This window comes from Lepisma saccharinum, chromosome 4 (genome assembly GCF_977018435.1).
Source record: "Lepisma saccharinum chromosome 4, izLepSacc3.1, whole genome shotgun sequence".
NCBI classification, from domain to species: domain Eukaryota; kingdom Metazoa; phylum Arthropoda; class Insecta; order Zygentoma; family Lepismatidae; genus Lepisma; species Lepisma saccharinum.
Window position 1 is genome coordinate 86,024,668 of NC_139232.1, and position 13,829 is coordinate 86,038,496.

Sequence of the window (13,829 nt, forward strand, 5' to 3'; positions counted from 1 at the left end):
ACTATACACAAACTCATTAACTTTAGCACTTCACTGGAATTATCTTTATGTGAGTCACTAACTTCAACTCTATTTATTTTACAAATTGACGAAATTGTCACTATTTTCTAACAATCCTTTATTTGTACCGATTTTCAAAAAAATTACTATAATACCAGCATAATACGTGCTCTCTCTCCTTAAGTCAAAATATATAGTTGTTTGTAAACTTAGTCTATTTGTGATGACGCCAAGGTGTTTTGACATGTGAAAGTACTCACCTCTTTTGCTATTGTAATTACGACCCTATTGAAAAATAAAAGTAGAATGGAGAGATTAAGAATTAATGATGTGCAAAAATAAGAGAGTATTGTGAGAAGTATTCTTTAGCGTAAGGATTGCGTGTTATAAAATTAAATGCTACAGTGAGTGGGAATGCAGAAAGATAGTGATTTAAATTATTTATATTCCCCGTTGTTTTATTGCCTACTGGTCAAACAAGAATTTCTGTAGCCTAGCAAGTATATTGTTTATTCTAGTGGTATATCATGTTCAAATTTTAAAGTGTTTGTTTTTATCAGTTATGTGTTAATATTAAAAGAATGTACGTACTATTATATATTTGAAAAATACAAACGAACGTATTATTTGATTGCATTCCAGGGAGGTAATGAATTGAAGAATGCTTTAATTAAGGCTGAGCAAGCGGCACGTTTTAATGTAGACTTTGCCTTAGATTTACTGGAGAATGCAATTGAAGAAAATGGAATTGAGGTTAGTATTTATACTTTGTTTATTATGGCTTAAATTTTAGATATAGTCAATCTTATATTCATATGTTTGACTTATTTGTACATGGACATTTATCTGCTTAGTAAAAATTGGAAAATTTATTTGCTAACTTGATATCTTGTAGCCTACATATAACAGTCTAGTTTTAATTAGCATTATTTTTCACTTAATCATTCAGAACATATTTATTTATTTAGTAGCTGAGAATGTACTAGAAATTATTATGTATTTAGTATTTACGAAGACCATACGCACCATATGGCATACACCGTGGAATTGAAAATTTCTAAACGAAAAATATTTTAAAACATTATGTGAAAACGAGAGAAAATATTGATAGAATATTTTAAAAAAAAACTTTCAAACTGGAGTTATTTTGAAGTTTGCATTGAAATCTGAAGCAAAATATTTAAATAAAGCATAAAATAATAATTTGAAAAATCACTGTGTGTATTTTCTGAGAAATAAAGGTTTAACGATATTTATCATTTGCAGAAAAATAAAAAGTTGGTGAGGAAATATGCTAATCTAGCCTTGAAATTCCTTAATGGAAAGGAAACAGAGGTATGTACTATTATATATTTGAAAAATACAAACGAACGTATTATTTGATTACAATATGTCATTCATATGCATTTACCTGTATGTTAGATACTCATTAAGATAAATTTAATACCTTGTAGAAATTTATCCTATTCTCGACCATTCAATGTCAACTTTGCGAAGTTTATCCTTAAGTACACGAATGTGACAGAAAATAGCTTATTTGGAATAAAAGAGAATTATTTGTTATTATTCTTCTTTGCTGTGGGGGGGCAGCAGGAAACGGATAGGTCGATCCAGGTTGTCCGTCTTCTCTTTCTGGCACCATTACAGCATGTATATTTTAGCATGCAGTGGTTATGATACTCAATTGGTTAGAGAAAATATATCCAGCACATCCTCTGGAGCCACTTCTAGTTAGAATTTGCCTTGGGGGCTGGTGCTTAATCCTGCTGAAGGGTCCATTGTTAATTATTGACCAATGTCTTAGCTAAATCTTCACAACTGCTCCATCACGGTATCTTGGCAGACTCTGGCAGAGGTTTTGAACCTATTTTCACAGAAATGGAAGTCACTTGCACTCACAAGGCACTCACCACCAGACCATGACGCCTGAGGACTCTGGGAGATCTTTCACAAGCTTCTGGTGAGCTACCCGCTTTTTGGATCTCACACTGGAAGGACGTCCCTGCCTTGGGCCATCATCAACAGTATTAGTCTCAATGAATCAATTGATGGTGGGGTAAAAAAATATCTTACTGATATTCAGCTTCGTAAGGGTTGCAAAAGTCTCAGATGCTGATTTTCCCTATCTTGTGAAGGACTTTCACTGCCACATGATATTTCGTAGTAACTACACTCCACTTCACAGAACCAACTTCGTCTACCGAGGCTGAATAACAGACAAAACTCTTGGTCTCTTTGGTGCTTAGTGGCATTGAAAATCAGTTGTATACAAGCTAAGCCAAAAGTTTGTAATAGTATTTATGGTAAGACTAGGTGTATATGCGGTGAAGGCATATGAAAGGATGTTGCGGTAAGGCTCTACACATGTATAGTCTTGGTCATTTCTTGGGATGATGTCATCACCACCGTGCTAAGGCCTCCTTTATTGCCTCGGGTTGTCTCCCATGTACTCATTTATTAGAGGCTGCGTTAACGCCAGAACCGCTCGTTGGAGAGACATTGCTGGGACAACCTCGCCCCCTCCTGAAATCGGCCTCTCCGAGAATCGAATCCGGGTCTGCCCCGTAGCACTAAGACGCCCTTCCGAATGGACTACCACGACTCACACATAAACACATAAAAATATGTATAAGTGCTCTAACTTTTAAGTACATTCCAGGAGAAATAAATAGTTTAACATTTCCTTAGCTCGCGTTTCTGTAATATATATAAACAAGCAAATAGTATGTATATTTACATGTTAAGTGTTACATAAATCTTCGACACATATGTAGTTTAAAACGAACTAATTAAATTTGCTTAACGTAATTGTTTCTTTTTCAGATTCTTTCACAAAAGGAATTGGCATTCCAGCAGGTAAATAGTGATATTTACCATGAATTGATGAAGTCGTTCTCAGCTGAAATAAAAAAGGTAGGTATATTTTATTCGCAATAAACCATGAACAAAACTATTTAAACAATTTCTTAACTTCAAGGCTTATATTTTGTGGCATATTCAAGAAGCTTTTACGTACAAGAAGTTTTTTCTAAGATTACTGACTATTTTACGTGAAACCTATATTTTGAGATCTAAATTTTAGAGAAGCTGCAGAGTTTCGATTTTATTTGCATGTGTTACTTATTATGTTCTGTCCGTTCAAAAAATAAAACAAGGGGGTGGAGATAGAGATACATTTTCGTAGTTGCTACCATCTCGCCGTTTGGATGGTTGATAGGTCTTGCAACATAAGAGAGAAACGATGCCCATTGACTTAGGCAGTTTGTAGCTCCGCCCCTTGCTACTGCGCATCCAGACTTAATCAGGATTCATCCGCAAAGATACAGCTCATCACCTACAGGATGTATTATTTTGTAAATTATAAATTGGTATACTCAACTCTTTACTGAACTAATGTTCATAATCGATTAGTCATAAACAAGGAAATATTATTACCATTTCAGATTCGTGAAGGTGTCGAACAGTTCGCTTCAAGTTTTAACTCAAAGCTATTATCAAAATGGTTGGCGGACACCTTTGCTATAGTTCTTCATGATGAGGATGATGTAAGTAATGTATATGTAATGATTTCAATGTAACATTTAAAGATCCAATGAGACCAATCCTTACCAATATATTACAAAAGTTTCTACGTTATACTGCGGATATTTTTTTTCTATGACACATGTTTTCGAGGTAAGCCAATGAATATTACCTTTCCCATGAGTGAAACTGTAAAATATTATAGTATAATGGGTTTGGATGTGATATCAGCAATTTTACTGCACATGTTTTTTTCCATAACAACCGGAGAAATCATTCAGATAAATTTATTTTCCTTTGAATTTATTAATTAAACACTCTAACCTCTGATTTCTAAGTGAGATTGGTTTCTATTTGTTGGAGTAAGATTACGTATAAATATTCTGACTACCATGCACATCAAATGCATATTTTTTAACACGTTTTTATGGTTAATAATGCAGTATATAGTAAGCAATGATCCCATACGTAAAATATCAAATGATTCATATATTGCTACTACTAGGGACGTTCAATATATAAGTTTCCCTGTGCTATAAAATATTGTATAAAGCAATGCCATTAAAAAGAAGCACATGGTTGACAAGAACCATCCTTCGTCTACAAGGAACAACAATCGATTCGTTATCAGACGTGAAGGCGCATGCGCTCCAGGGCGAAAAGTAAATGCTTGTTCGGAAACGCTGGCTCGCGTCATAAGGAGTTCAGAAGCATGGATGCTAAGGGCGTTCTGCTTATGGACTTTTTGGAACAAGGAAGAACAATTAATGCTGACAGTTATTGTCAAACATTGGATAAACTGAAAAACCACAATTCGACATAAGCGACCAGGTCTCCTGTCAGCTGGTGTCATTCTTCTTGACGATAACGCTCGCCCCCACTCAGCAGTGCAAACACAACAAAAAATTGAAGTATTGGGGTTGGAACTGCTGCCCACCCTCCATACAGCCCCGATTTAGCGCCGAGTGATTTTCATCTTTTTCCGGTGTTAAAGTCTGAATTGCAAGGTTACCGTTTCGAAACAGATGAAGAAGTGAAGCGGAATGTGAGAATAGTGTTCAATAGCCAGAGCCCTGATTTTCTTGCGAAGGGTATGGACAAATTGCTGCAACGGTGGGACAAATGCCTGAATATCTATGGGGATTGTGTGGAGAAGTGAGGAAGGATCCTCCTACACATGTATGTATAGTTTTCTAATGTATCTTAAAAATAAAAATTTTTACAGCATACGGAAACTTATATATTGAACGACCCACGTAATTGTGATACATGTATGTCAATAAAGTAATAGAAACAAATTATTACACATGCAAATTAATGGAATATATATTTTATGGCAATTGCAGAAATAGTTTGTATTACAACAATTACTGTTTGAACAATTTTAGTGAAGTTTCCAACAATTTATTCTTGGTTTTGGAATTTTAACCACTGTTATTTTTTTAAAAAAATTACCAACGTTTCGGAGGCTGAATCTGCCTCCGTCTTCAGGGTAGCGTGTAGTCTGTTAAATCATATGGTGTATATAAATGGTTGCCTTGGAGGATTATTCTTGGTGGCCTAGACTCCACCTCGTCTGTCGGGATGATCAGTGTAGCACACGCACTGGGAAAACTGTACGTCCACAACCATTCAGGGTCTGACAGTAGCACATAATCGGCACTGAAGGAGATTTTTTTCATTTTTCATTTTTTTGGGGTTGATATCCTACAACATCAATCCTTTGACAAGGTGGAGCCTGGGCTATCGCAACATAATCTTTCCTGGCAACCTACATACAAAAATAGGTATTGACGAGGCCACCTGACGAAGTAGAGATTGGACCACTGATAATCCTTCCTGGCAACTTTATGTATATAGAGGTCCTTGTGATCGACAGACGAGGTGGAGCCTAGGCCACCAAGAATAATCCTCCAAGGCAACCATTTATATACACCATATGATTTAACAGACTACACGCTACCCTGAAGACGGAGGCAGATTCAGCCTCCGAAACGTTGGTATTTTTTTTAAAATAACAGTGGTTAAAAGTGCAAAACCAAGAATGAATAAATCACCACTGATTACCTACAAAGAAGAATTCCAACAATTTGTTTTAAACTTTCGAGAACTAATGTAACAAGTTATAATGTCCAATATAAATGGAAATTTATCGTAATTTCTAGAAATTTAACTTAGTATGATATTTTGTTACAACTATTTCAGGCATCGAACCTTAGGTTTTCAGAACCACTTCCTGATATCTTGGAAATAAGTTTGAATCAATTAGGATCAATTGATTTCGGAAATATCATTAAGGTAATCTTTTTTGTTTCATTTATAATGTATCTATTAGTTTATGTAACTTCGGTTGTGCTGAATGACAGCGACTTTTTGAACGTTGTTCTTTTTGATTCAATGAATTATATTAAAATAATCTTGAGTATTATTTTGAAGTAGATATCATGTGTATGTATGAAGTACGTAGTGTTCCTTGTATTTGCTTGGCTAGGTTGTAACATCGACTTAGTAACTTCCTTCTGAACTTTTCATAATTGTATTAATTGTGTATTTTAACTTTTCGTCTACAATTATAAATCAAATACAACAGACATCAAGAAAGTTGAACAATGGAACAAAACGTATTCGTGAAAAATTGATATGCTGAATACTACATTTGTGATTACGCTACGTGGAAAGACATACACATGTATATTTTTGCATTGTAATTACAATTAGATCTTCAAGTACTTTCGTGAAATTTCTGACAATTATTTTTAAGCTATCGAGTATCAGTATTTCTATGTACAGTCATTGAAACTTGTGGGTTGTAACTATCCCATTGAAACTCAATGAGATTTTTACAGCGCAGATGTGTCTGTGACTGTATCATACTCTCATATTACCTAGGACAAAACGTGTATTAATATAATGTCCACCATCATGTTAATAACTATTAATTTGATTGTATATAACATTTTGTTATAATTATTGCAGGCAGTGAACCTTAGGTTATCGGAACTACTATCTTCTTTGATGGGATCATTTGATTTCGGAAGTATCAGTAAAGTAATATTTTAATTCTTTCTCTTATAATATATCTATTTTTTCACGATATTCTTAATTATGTGACTTCTATTTTATAGACGTTTATATTTTGTACTTTTCTTTTTAATTCATTGAAACTTGTAATAAAACAATAATATTGAATATTATTTGAAGTAAACGTTTTTCTTAAAGATAGACAAATATCTAATATGAAGTAGCCTACTTAATATTCCTAGTACTTCTTTAGCTATGATGTAACAACCTTTTCACAACTGTAAATTCTAAAATCAGTGCATTTTTTCTCTTTGGCCAAGAGAACGCACCAGAAATGTATGTACGTACAGGCAAAATAGATACGCTGAATTTTCCATTTGTATGTACAGGGAAAGTGTTAGGGTCTCGCAGTTAGCATCTAGTAAAATGTATTTATTTTTGGGTTCGTTCCGAAAATCATAGTTTTGAATTAGGCTTTTCCATAGTCAATAAAATATCAGCCGTCACAACAGCTTAAGCTTAACTTTATAATTTGGTAATGCAAAATGAATTTATTCTTGCCCCAACAAGATATAAAAAACAAATTTAGAGAGATCGTTCATAGTTGGGCAACTCCAATATACAGGGAATAGATTTAAATCAATTGTTGGTGAAGATATTATTTATTTATTAATGGTAATTGTATAATAGTATCAATTAATATTGATATATCAAAAATGTTAGTACTTAAATAACACCTTTAAAAGTAAAAATATTTTGTCTCCCAATACAATTTTTATATTTTACCTTCCTAGGTTGCTGACCAAAAGATACCAATTTCGGTAAGTAAAGACCAATTGTGTGTGTATAACGAACGTCTTTTAGATAAGAGGATGTTTTCCTCGTGTATTTTTCAGGGCGCAGAATTGCCATACGTTTCGACGCACCCCTCCCCCCCAAAAGTCATTCATTCAATCGTGTTCATACTCGACCGCGATTAACTACCTTGCAATTATCAAACATCATGATGTATAAAATAGTAATTTCCTTTTTGAGCAGGACTCATTCTTTTGGAAGACACCACTAGGCAAGACCAAGCACCGGGCCAACTGTTTGGTGAGGATGAAGGGGTGAGAAAAACTTTTGCTTCTCCCCCGGATAAAGGTTACATAAAATAACTAATTCCTTTTCAGCAAGACAAATTCTCCCCGAAACTATCAACACTAAGCAAGCCCAGGTACCTGGCAATTTTGTGGGTGAGAATAAGAAAGGAGATAACCCAAAAGTTAGTAACTGGGCTGGATAGTTTCATAAACTAACCGATCTCTAGCATTGTTGTTTCTCTTACTATCTCTTCAATTATACTATACTATAATTATACTATTAAGTAAGTAATGTATAATGTAAGTAAATGCAATCATTTTTTTTCACAGCAAGAATAGAAAACTTACAATGATATCATTTTCGAACATAGTCCCCCTGCACTTCAATACACTTGGTCCAACGTTCCACAAGCTTTCCGATACCCTGAGAAAAAAATGTTCTCGGTTGAGCAGCAAGCCACGTATGGACGGCTTCCTTCACCTGTTGATCTGTGTCGAATCGACGGCCTCTTAAAGCATCTTTAAGTAGACCGAACAGATGGTAATCCGACGGGGCGAGATCGGGACTGTATGCAGGATGCTCTAACACCTCGAAGTCCAGATTCTGAAGTTGAGCGGTGTTGGTGGCCGTATGAGGACGCGCGTTGTTATGCAACGAAAGAATGCCTTCCGACAATCGACGTCGTCGTTTGCTTCGAATTGCAGGCTTCAACTTGTTCGAAAGCATATCACTGTATCGTTCACTGTTTATTGTTGTCCCCTTTTCCACATAATGTTCCATAATTACCCCTTCTGAGTCCCATAAAATTGTGAGAATCACTTTTCCTGCAGAGTGTTGACGCTTGACTTTTTTTTCACTAGAGATTCAGGGTGTTTCCATTTCATGCTCTGGCGTTTGCTCTCAGGTTCAAAGTAGTGGATCCATGTTTCATCTCCAGTGATGATTCGTTTCAAAAAGGTTTCACCTTCGTTAGCAAGTCTGTCCAATAATTGCTGACAGATTCTCACACGATTTCGCTTGTTCTCGTCAGTGAGTTCTTTAGGGACCCATCTCGCACAGACTTTATGAAAGTTCAGCCTGTTATGGATAATTTCATACGCAGAACCATGACTAACGTGCATATGGTTTGCCACTTCATCAACAATCACTCGTCGGTTATTCAGAACTAGCTCATGGACTTACTCAATGTTGTCATCAGTAGTGGATGTGGCTGGACGACCTGCTCTTTCCTCGTCCTTCACACTTGTTCGACCGCTTTTGAACTTTTCAATCCACTGGTAAAATATTGTCACCGTATTGCGCTGAAAGTCTTCTATGGATTTCAGCTCCTGGTACACCTTCAGACCACAGAAACCGGATTACAGAACGCTGTTCTTCTGTGGTGCACACGGACAGTGGCGCAGCCATGTTTACTTGGCAACACTGCAGAGTGAACTGAAGTGTTGACGCTGTAACCTGGCACAGGCGAAGACAACGATACTATCTATCGGCTTGCGAGCGCAGAAAGCTGTACAGCCAACCTACGGAAGAAAAGAAAAACATTGCATTTACTTTTTGACTAACCTACGTGAGTAGTTAACACATGACTAAAAAAAATAATTTTAAGAATGTAGCAAATGCAACGAATAGTGTATATCTTCTTGGATCTGCTTTTCAAATGTTAACCTATTACCTATTATTTATAGATAGTTTTCATTGTACAAATATATTCAAATTAGATTTTAAATTTATGACCTGTTGTCAATAGAGCTAAATGTTTTGATAAAATTATCATAAATGCCATATATTCGATAAATATTTAAGATATGATATTCAAGAAAACGATTTCTTTGTGAGTTTTAATACCAATACCAACAATGTAAACGAAGTCTCGAGATTCCTTTTGTTTACATTCGTTAAAAGAACTTATTTATTATTATTATTATTATTATTTTCATTTTGAGGCTCTAAGAAATGCCCAGCCTTTGAATCTGCCTTCGGAAAACCTAGTAATCAACAGCCTTTACAAGTCCTTTCTAAAATTATATTTCACTGATTCACATAATATAGTATATCACACTATGCGCTACCAGACCATTCCGTTCTCCCTGAATAATTTCTCGAAGAATCATATCAGAGTAGAGCTTCAGAATATATATCTTTTAAAACGTAAACAAGCTGTGAAAGACACCATATTTTAGGTTAGAGGATCTACGGAAAATAGTGGGGGATAGTTTCCTATAAATATGCTACCTGAAGTTAAAATTTACAGGGGACTTTAAAATTCAAGTATTGTTATAACTAGCCGATGTCGTAGTGATAAAGTCGTCGCTTGTAACCAAGAAGTAACGGTTCGAGTAGTGTAATTGATGATACAACCAGCTCGATAAATGATGAGCCCCCCTCTGGCAGAATTGGCCACACTTAAAACAAGCTCAACATGCCCATATGAGCTTTTTGCTCAAGTGTAGCACCCTGTCTAATCCAAGATTTTTGTAAAAATGCCCTCGGGAAGTTCCTGTGAAATGATGAGCCCCCTCAGATTGATTTGTCCACACTTACAAAAGGCACTTCTGTCAGATTGTTGTCCATAAACTTGTTAAAAATATGGCTCTCTTGATATTTTTTTTGGCCACACTTAAAATTAAGCTAAAACCCATACCCACCCATACATATTTACTTCTGGTTTAAGTTTAATTGGATACCAGGTTCAATTTTTTTATCCAATATTAAAACAATGTAATATGCAGAGCCCCTCTAGAATTGCTCTGTGACCCTCCTATTTCTTATATTATATGTTTGCATGTTTCAAGTGATTCTCCTCTGTGTTAGTGTTTGTTTAGATCAAAGTGATTAATGTGCACAATTCCCGACATGGCAGTATTGAATTTTTGCTTTGCATGTTTCAAGTGATTCTCCTCTGTGTTAGTGTTTGTTTAGATCAAAGTGATTAATGTGTGCAATTCCCGATACGGTAGTATTGAATTTTTGCTTTGCATGTTTCAAGTGGTTCTCCTCTGCGTCAGTGCTTACAGAAATTCCCGAGTATTGAAGCTTTGCGTGCAAACAAAATTGCATCAGCCAGTATTGTGAGAGTGGTTGAGGAGAACAGATGTGTTTTTACAGTGCTTCTCATACTTACAGGCCTGTTTGGTTTAATTCATATTAAATATATTTCTGGTATATTGAACAATATTTTGTTTGATATTTGTTACATCTAGCTTGTTTGTTGTAATCCACTCTTATTTAGGGTCAGGCTTATATCTGTCCTAGCCTGTTATACAAAAATCAATACATAACACAGTGCTAGGTCTTTGCCATTCTAGACATGCATGTCTGTGCAGGCATTTGCGGAAGGTTAGTTTAGATCAATATTTATTCTTTTTTTCCACTTGTGGGCTATTGGCTTTACAACCTGTCATAATAAGCATAGAGTTTTGATTTGAACCCCAAGAAATTTTATATAAATACCAAAGCTAAAAATATTAACACACACACACACATACACACACACAAGAAATATACAAATCATACAGCTGAACCCAACTGATATTTTTTATTAAGCATAGAATTTTGATTTGAATCCCAAGAAATTGTATATAATAAACAACAACAAAAATGCCGAATCAAAAATATTGTAATCAATGCAATAAGAATATATCCAGCCCCAATTGGGCCAGACACCAAAAAAATTGTAACCCAGACAAATACAGAACTCCCACAAAAATATGCCCCAAATGCAATAGAAAATATAGCATGGAATATTTTACATATAAACATAAAGGTACTTGCTCTGCACAGTCATCAACATTGCCCCCACAACCTTCTACATCTGGTCTGAAAAGAAAGCATGAAGCACCTGTTAATGCTGGACCCGCAAAGCAGCCACGCTATGCACCCATCCATAGCAGTTTTAATGGCCAATTAAGGGATTACGGGTTTGAATCAAAGCCAAGATGTGGTATTAAGACTTTTTTGAACAGTATAAATCCTGATGTGCAGGCAATTCTAAATGCACAAAATGGGTCTTATAAGCTGTCCCTCAAATTGTTTACACAATATAAGAAGCCAAATGGCACAAAATTTACACAGCCCCACATAACAGAAACTGTACCGGTATATTCAAATGCAAATTCAGACAAAATAATAAGCAGTTTGATAGATCAATTGAATATTAAACACTCTGAATTTGCAGCAAAAGAGTCTGGATGGGGCCTATGCGGATCTCCACACAAGTTATATGTTAATATTTCTGAATTCAGCCCATTACAAGGATCTACATATCTGCCATTACCTGCCAATATTAAAAACAAAACAGCCGTGGTTAATATAGAAAATAATGATGAGAAATGCTTTTTGTGGTGTATTTTAGCTGCTTTGTTTCCAGTTTTAAGGAATCCTCAGAGAATAATTTATTACAAACAAGATGAACATATTTTTGACGATGCAATGGTGGGTTTAGAATATCCAATGTCTGTTCAGAACATTGATAAATTTGAAAAAAAGGCCAGGCATATCAATGGCAAACAATTATCTATTAATGTATTTATTTGTTCCACTGGCCGTGACAATTGCTTGATAGATCCTCTCAGAATCAGTACACTTGATGATGAATCTGCAATTCCGATTGATCTGCTCTTAATTAAAGGGGATGGCACAAATCATTACACTCTGATACATAATCTTGAAGCTTTAGTCAGAACACAACTAGACAAAACTCATAGAATATTTAAGTTGTGCAGAAGATGTTTGTCTGTATTTGATGGTCAAAAAATAGTGAAAGGGGTTCGGGAAGAGAATGCAGAAATTGCTAAAAACAAGTTAATTGAGCATCTGAAATACTGTGGCAACTATAAACCTGTTCATATGGTGATGCCAATGCCAAGTGAAAATGCAAAATTCAATAAGTTTGAAGCCTTGTTGGAACACCCAGCATATATAGTCTGTGATTTTGAATCAAACCTCAAACCTCTTGCATTCTGCAATCCAGATCCTGAAGAATCTTCAATTACACCATACCAGCTACATGAACCTTCCAGTTTTTATTATGTGGTTGTACAGGATGGGGTTGTTAGTAAAGAATATTTATACATGGGAGCAGATGCCATCAAAGAATTTGCACAAAGAATAGAAAATGAGTGCCGTGACATAGCATCTAATATTTTATTAAAATCAAAACCCATGTTGCCTTTAACAGAGAAACAGATTGAAGATTTCAACAATGCAGAAAAATGCCCGGTATGTGATTCTGAATTTTCAGATACAAAAATCAAGGTGAAACACCATTCTCATACAGATGGTAAATTCAAAATGCCCCTGTGTAATAGCTGCAATATTCTAATCCAGAGACCAAAATTTGTCCCTATATTTTGCCATGGTGCATCCAATTATGATTTTCATCATTTGATCAGGTACGAGGGGTTTGACAAGCAGAATTTAAATATTTTAGCTGAAAATGATGAGAAATATATATCTATTAGCAAAATAATTAAAGTTAATGGTGTTTCTATTCACTTAAGATTTCTTGATTCATACAGAATTTTATCTGCTAGCCTGGCTACACTGGCCACTCAATTATCTGATGATCAATTCAAAATCACATGTGCCTTGTTTCCAAATCAGGACCTGAAATTAATTAGGCGGAAGGGTGTATATCCATATGATTATGTTACAGATTTTTCTAAATTTGATGAGTGTGCTCTGCCACCACAACAAGCATTTTACAGCAAAATCAGAGCATCTGGAATCACTGATGATGATTATCACCATGCCCAATTGATGTGGAACAATTTAAAATGCAAGACATTTGGTGATTATCACAAGGCATATTTAAAACTTGATGTGACCCTCTTAGCTGATATATTGCAGGCATTCAGAAAATCTTCCATGCAAAATTATGAGCTGGACCCAGTGTATTTTTACAGTGCCCCGGGCCTAGCATGGTCTGCAATGTTTTTAAACACCAAAAAGCAATTGGATCTGATCCAAGATCAAGATATGTACTTGTTTATGGAACAATGTATAAGAGGGGGGATGGTGCAATGCTCTCAGAGATATGCCAGAGCAAATAACAAATATATGCCCGATTATGATCCAGCACTGCCATCAAATTATATACTGTATGTAGATGCAAACAGCCTGTATGGTTATGCCATGATGGATAAATTGCCATATTCAGGGCTTGAATGGGTTGAAGATTTCAATATTGAAAGTCTTCAGGATTT

General features: G+C 35.3%; 1 protein-coding gene across 14 annotated transcripts in view; it reads left to right on the forward strand.

The window, feature by feature from the left end:
* LOC145986636 (uncharacterized) overlaps positions 1-13,829 on the forward strand; it is a 250,937-nt gene that overhangs the window by 123,300 nt on the left and 113,808 nt on the right. For all 14 annotated transcript variants that reach the window (XM_083120899.1, XM_083120894.1, XM_083120895.1 and 11 more), the window contains exons 13-19: positions 643-753; positions 1,267-1,335; positions 2,824-2,913; positions 3,444-3,545; positions 5,728-5,820; positions 6,499-6,570; positions 7,338-7,364. In XM_083120899.1, coding sequence (XP_082977025.1) covers positions 643-753; positions 1,267-1,335; positions 2,824-2,913; positions 3,444-3,545; positions 5,728-5,820; positions 6,499-6,570; positions 7,338-7,364 — 564 coding nt within the window. The remainder of the gene's footprint in view (positions 1-642; positions 754-1,266; positions 1,336-2,823; positions 2,914-3,443; positions 3,546-5,727; positions 5,821-6,498; positions 6,571-7,337; positions 7,365-13,829) is intronic.